Below are 6,465 nucleotides of genomic sequence, written 5' to 3' on the forward strand. Positions count from 1 at the left end.
AGTTTGTTTAAAAAATTTTATATATTACTTTCGTATTCGTGAGTTCTAATAAGTATTACTGAATCTTAAAAAAAAAAAATTAAAATCCTTTACTAGGTTCCCTTACCACAAAAAAAAAAAACCCTTAAAATAAAATTAAAAAGAAAATTCTTTTAACCAATAAAATAAATAAGAAAAGAAAAGAGTAAAGAGCAACCACATAATACTAATAGTCCGTACAAAATAGGGTGAACTTGCGTTTCTGTAAAACCTCTGAGAAACCCTAACGAGCAAAACTTTGAGAGATCTTCTCGTCCTCAAACTCAATCATGGAAAAAGACCCATCTTTTTTGTTCTCTGGAATTCACTTCAACAAGAAGAAGTTTTCCAACGATTTCGCCAAGTTCCATGTAATTATTAATTCTTATATATTATTACCGTTTACTGTTCCCTGTTTGGTTTCTGAGAAAGTTGGGGATGTTAAATCTGTTTGACATTGTGTGTGTTTCGTTTAGGAGAAGAAAGGGAGTGATATAAACGAAAGCGAAGAACTGAGAGAGGATTCAAGTTTCATTGAAAGTGGAAAATCCGAAGAGAAGGAAGGAAAGCTCTCTGTCAAGAAGCGGAAACGAAAGTCTGTGGGTTCTGGTAATTCTTTTCCTTAATTTTCTCATCTGGGTTTGATTTGAAATGCATTCAAATTAGCGTTATGAGCTAAATTTGTTTGTTTTTTGTTGTATTTTGTGTTGGCAGGGGAAACAGTACAAGGATTTGATGTCTTTAAGAGTTCAAAATCAGCTGGAAAATCTGTAGATGTGAATGAAGAGAACGATGAGGCCGAAAATGGGCCCTCTAAAAGAAATAAGGAATTGAATAGGCAACTAGAGGTTTCTTCTTATTCTATGTTCATTTGCTGCTTCTTTTGGTGATGTGTCTATTTTGTTTTCTTTTTATGGTTTTGAAGTCCTGTTATAATTTTGACTTCTTTATTGTTTTTCAGCGGGATTCGTTGTTGCGTAAGAAGTACAACATTCATGTTTCTGGGAATAATGTAGCCACCCCACTTCAGAATTTTGATGAATTAAGCTCGAGGTATTCTTTATTTATTTAATTTATTAATGATAGTTGTTTAGGTACACCAGGAATGTAAAGGGAGTATATATAGGTTCTCATGGTTTATGTTTGCTGCATGAAGTTACCAGCGCGATCTTCTTTCTTGCTATCATCATTGTTACTCGTACAAATATGTTAATATCCTTGTTCTTAACTTCTTTTTATTATGAGTGAGTTTGGCCTCAAGAGGAGGGTGAAGGGGGAAGATTTAAAATGGTAACTCTGCTTCATCAGACTTGGTTCCCAACCAAGTGTGCTATTACTTAGGGGGGAAATCACCGTGGGGGGGTTGGTTTTTGTTTTGGATTTTAAAGAAAAAAAATACAAAGTAACTGCATAATAATACTTTTTAAACATTTATGTAATTGGAAACAGAATGCCCTTCAGAAATTTTCACCTAATGCTGTAAGAAATAGAAATGGCAATAATCTATAGAGAGAGAGAGAGAGAGAGAGAGAGAGAGAGGTACACAAAACTAAGATTTTCTATATAATATATTACAGTGGTAATTTAATTGTATGAGGTAAAATTTGACAGACACCCCCTTCCCCCCCACCCCCACCAGAGCAAAAGCTTCCCACGTGTCCCCCACCTTCCCCCTTTCCACCTACATCCCACCTACCCCACTCTCTTCTTTCTTATTTCTCCTTCTTTCTTTATCTTGTCATTCTTCACTTATCTTCTTTCTCTCTTCATTCCTCCGTAAGTTCTTTCTTTCCCTTTTTTTTTCCTTCCTCCCTCACATCTGGGCAACTCTTTTTTTTTTTTTTTTTTTTTTTTGCTTTTTTCCTTTTTCTTTCTTCCTACTTCACATCAGGATAACTCTCTCTCTTTTTTTTTTTTTTTTTCTTCCTTCTTCACTGGGTAATGTTTTTTTTTTCCTTTGTTTCTTTTGAGCTGCTGCTTTTTTTTTTTTTTTTTTCTTCATCTCAGGCACACTGATTTGTCAATACATCTAGTTTTTTTTTTTTGGTTATTTAATGTTTAGTTAGTAAGAAAATGGAGGAGATGTTATTGTGAATCTATGCTTGAATTTGTGCTATTGTGTTGCTGAAATTGTGATTATGTTGTGGATCTGTGCTTGATTGCTGATATTGTGATATTGTGTTGCTGATCTGTGCTCTGATTTTTGCTAGTAAGAAATGGGTTTGTGTTCTTATATGTAGGGGCACATTGTGTTTGATTTTGAATTTCTGGGTTTGTGTTTGATTATGAATTTTTGAGTGTGTTTGTATTGTGAGTATGTTGTGTTGGATTTTGAATTTTTTGTGTTTTATTTTGAATTTTTTTGATTTGTGATTAATTTTGATTTTTTTTTTTTAATTTGAATTTTGAAGTTTCTGGGAAAAAAAAAACCCAGAAATTTTTTTTTTGTTTTTAGGAAAACCTATAGTCGTGTTTTAAACGCAGCTCAAAGCGGGCTATAGCCGCGTTTTTAAAAACGTAGCTATAGGCCCTAATTTATCCTACCAGCTTAAAAACGCGGCTTCAGGTCTAACCTGTAGCCGCGTTTTTCAAAAACGCGGCCATAGGTCTGTTGCTGCGGTACTTAAGTCGTGTTTGTAAACGCGGCTATAGGAAACGCGGCTATATCCTATAGCTGCGTTTTTAGGGTCTATAGCCACGTTTAGAAAACGCGGCTATAGACCCAGATTTTTGTAGTGATTCACCTTCTTTGCAAAGAGAATAGAATGGAGAGTATTATTTGGAGTTCCAATAAATTGTGGAAGACTGCCACCAAAACTTGAGGACAAGTTTTACCCAACCCGGGGAGAATGTTGTAGATTGGCTGAGAAAGTAGAAAATAATCTTTGGTATTTTATGTTGTTTACCATTTCCTAGTTGAATTAGATTTTTATTGCCCATTTTTAGTTGAATTAGGATTTTATTTTATGTTTATTCATTTTTTCTAGTTGAATTAGAATTTTATGTTGCTTTCTTTTCACAAAGAAGTTGCTTTCATTTTCTCTAATAGAATTACAATTTTTTTATTTCTTTTTCTAAACGAAGTAGGAGAACGTCTTCTATAATTACTCTTTATATGGAGATAATGATTATTAAATTGTTATTAATTAATAGACATATCTTTTGAGAGGTTTTCTCAATTATTTTGCCTAATATCCTACAGAGTCACACTACGTTGCATCACAACTTTAGGGCCGAATATATAATCGAATCATATTATAAGGGTTTACTAACAACAAAACTGAAAGGGCTAATTTGGGATTAGAGGCGATACTAATTCTCAATTGACTGAATTCTAGAAAACTTGTGTTTACCATAAATGCCCCTCATTAGAGACTTGCATGTTCACAAAATTTTTGAAGATTAACGTCTACAAATTTGTAAATTTAAAATGACTTTTCCCATCAAAATTTCAAATTTACGCATGTATAGCATTTTTCTTTGTCCAATCAAGAAAGCAAACTTTAAAAGATTCTCAAGTGTTTCTTAAAACTTATGAACTTTAGGTATGCCAATCATTTTTTTATTTGATCAAGAAAGAATACATTATGCATGGCGAAAAATTTCTTTAGCTAGTCAAGAAAATAAACATTAAGAATTTCCCTAAGCAGCTAGTGATTTCTTTTTTTTTTTAAAAAAAACACTAATGCATGGAAATAATTTTTCCTGACTTGTCAGTCAAGAGAAAAAAACATCAAGAATTCCATAATTGACCAGTAATTCTTAAAAATCTTCAAATTTTGTGCATGCCAATCAATTCCGTGATTTAGGAAAAATCCCAACTTTAGAGTTCTCTCGTGTTGGTTTGTTCTTAAGAAATTTCAAACCTCTTTCTTTTACTCAAGTTGGCCAGCGACAACATGCAATTGTCTTTCTTTAAAATCTTTTGCATCTCTTGATTTATTAAGGAAGCAAACCCAATGTCAATTGTTATTCGCTTTATGTTTGGATCCAGAGGCACGTAGGCAGTCTTTAACAAAGGTACGGTTGGCGTACAGTAAAGAGTCCATAATTAGAATATTTTGATCCCTCCTTTAGAACTTCCCTAGCTTACGGTTAAGTTTTTCCAAAACTTTCATTCGACCCATCATATATTGTTTAGGATTCCCTCAGTGTACAGTAAAGAGTTCTTTGAATATTTTGATCCATCCTTTAGAAATTTCCATGGCATATGATAAAATTGTTCTAAAAATACCTCTCTTGGTTTAAACCAATGATTACACCGAGTTTTGAGGTTTTTCTACGTAGTTCAAAGCTAGTCTCCATGCGGACCATCAATTCAAACTCATTATGTATTTTAGTTTATGTAACCCATGAACAAAAAAATTCTCTTATAGTGTTGCACATTATTAGAGTGATGCAAACAAAACCCACAATCTAAGAGTTTCATAACAATTTGTAAAGCACTTTAAAAAATGTAGAATTCATTCTTTGTATGCTAGGTATCACTTATGGTGTTTATATATACATCACTTCATTAATATTGAGGGGATAGTGGGATGGAGTAACAATTCAAGCCATTACTATAAACTCCTAATTGTTACTTTTGGGTAGGCATACAAAGGGACATGCTCACTTTTAGTGTACTATATTACAAACACCATCTTTAGAACTTTTCCTGGAGTATGGTTAAGTTGTTCTACATTCTCCACAGTAGTAAATCCTATTGATAATCCATCTTTTAGATTTCCCCTTGTATACGGTTAAGTTGTTCTAGAAGCATTCTTCTGAGTATTAAATCCCTAGTGGTGATCCATCTTCTAGAACTTCCTCTTGCATACTGTTAAGTTGTTCTAAATCAGCTTTAGAAATTTCCCTCTTCATACAGCTAATTCCAAGCTTGGACAGCGTATCTCCTTTTCACTTTGGTTTAACTTAGATCACAAAATTCAGGTGTCCTCTTTTACATTAATGCGCTCACCTTTCAAGCTCCTTTAATTAAGGGCATTCTATAAGCACCCCATTTTGCAACTTTTATTAAACCTCATTTCAAGTGCAAAACAATCATTCCATAAGTGTAAGGGAAAATTGTAATTTTGACCATTTGATCTTCCAGCACACCATTAAAAATAAATTTAGTTCGAATGATATATAATATATATACTTAAATCGAACCATTAGATTAAAGGATGTAGTTGTATTAAGTTTTAACAGTCCACCTGCATTTACACAATTAAGGTGAATCAAGTATGATGATTACTTCCTTCTCAGAAAAAAAAAAAAGTATGATTATTACTTTTATAAAAAATGATTATTACTAATTAATTAATTAGGTGTCCTAATCTTATTGATTTCTTATAATAATAATTGTAGAGAAGCATATATGTACAATAATTTTTAGAGTTTGAATTGTCAATCAGTCCAAAAGTTTTAAACAACTTATTGATTATCTTAATTAATTAATTAGGTGTCATAATCTTAATTGATTAACTTTAATGTTATAGATATTTAAAAAATCAATTCAGTTTCGTAGGAGGTTAAATCCAAACTCCCTAGTTAAAAGAGTAAAAAATAGTTTTATAAACTCAAAACATAGCGCAAAAGGACATGGACACTTGGAAGGATACGAGGGTCGATTGGCACTCAGAGGCTTGATTCAAGTGCCGATTCGGCACTTGGGCCTAGACTCCTCCGAAATTCCTTTTTTTTTTTTTTGGGTGATTTTTTCAATTCTAGCTCATAAACGACTAGTTTTTTTGAATATTTGCTGAAATTCAACCCATGAGGAGTTTCAAACTCATCTTAACTCTTATGTCAAAGGCTTTTACCCCTTTATAAATAGAAGAGACCCCCTCATTTGCAAAGCACTCAAAAATCTTTAAAAGTTCTTTTGGGAAAGAGCCATTAGATGACTGTTGATCCTTTGCCAGTCAAGATATTATACCCCCTCAAAAGTCTCAAGTTTATGACATCCTTAGTATAAAGTAAAAACTTTACTGAAAGAAGACGTTCAATCTGTTTTCACACACCAATCGACACCTTGAAGGAGGTGATGCCAAAGCTCTAGATATCCAAGCTTTGATTCAAGAGGTGCTGCCCAACCCACCCTAATTAGAACTAGGGGGTGCTAGTGCTAGGTCTCAGCTTATAGCCGCTTTAAAAAAAAATGCGGCTATAGACCCACAGGAGCTATAGTCGCGGGGTTTAGGCCGCGGCTATAGACCAAACGGGCCTATAACTGCGTTTTTAGGGTCTATAGCCACGTTTTAGAAACGCGGCTATAGCCTTCTTTTTGTAGTATAAGGAGGTTCTACCCATCCATACCAATCCTTGATCTAAACCAATGAGTCAAACCACCTCAAAGAGCAGCCCAAGTTTTGAGCTTGAAGGAAAATGTGCTGCACAAAAATCCAAAACCATAAAAACATTCTAAATCACTCCTAAATCCAACATTGCGTGCATGCTTAA

At 33.5% G+C, this 6,465-nt stretch overlaps 1 protein-coding gene across 1 annotated transcript; it reads left to right on the plus strand.

Moving 5' to 3' along the window:
* The first annotated feature begins 207 nt into the window (after positions 1-207).
* LOC136064016 (DEAD-box ATP-dependent RNA helicase 57-like) lies at positions 208-1,105 on the plus strand. The gene is made up of 4 exons (XM_065765136.1): positions 208-389; positions 495-627; positions 733-866; positions 980-1,105. The coding sequence occupies exons 1-4, from the start codon at positions 309-311 to the stop codon at positions 1,088-1,090; spliced, it is 459 nt and encodes a 152-aa protein (XP_065621208.1). The 5' UTR covers positions 208-308; the 3' UTR covers positions 1,091-1,105.
* The last annotated feature ends 5,360 nt before the right edge of the window (positions 1,106-6,465 follow it).

The sequence above is a fragment of the Quercus suber genome, unplaced genomic scaffold (assembly GCF_002906115.3).
Source record: "Quercus suber isolate HL8 unplaced genomic scaffold, Cork oak 2.0 scaffold_609, whole genome shotgun sequence".
Taxonomy (NCBI): domain Eukaryota; kingdom Viridiplantae; phylum Streptophyta; class Magnoliopsida; order Fagales; family Fagaceae; genus Quercus; species Quercus suber.

Coding starts and splice junctions, on each gene's coding strand:
- LOC136064016 (XM_065765136.1), top strand. CDS start 309: ATGGAAAAAGACCCATCTTTTTTGTTCTCTGGAATTCACTTCAACAAG. Junction 628..732: donor ACGAAAGTCTGTGGGTTCTG/GTAATTCTTTTC, acceptor TTGTGTTGGCAG/GGGAAACAGTACAAGGATTT. Junction 867..979: donor AATTGAATAGGCAACTAGAG/GTTTCTTCTTAT, acceptor ATTGTTTTTCAG/CGGGATTCGTTGTTGCGTAA.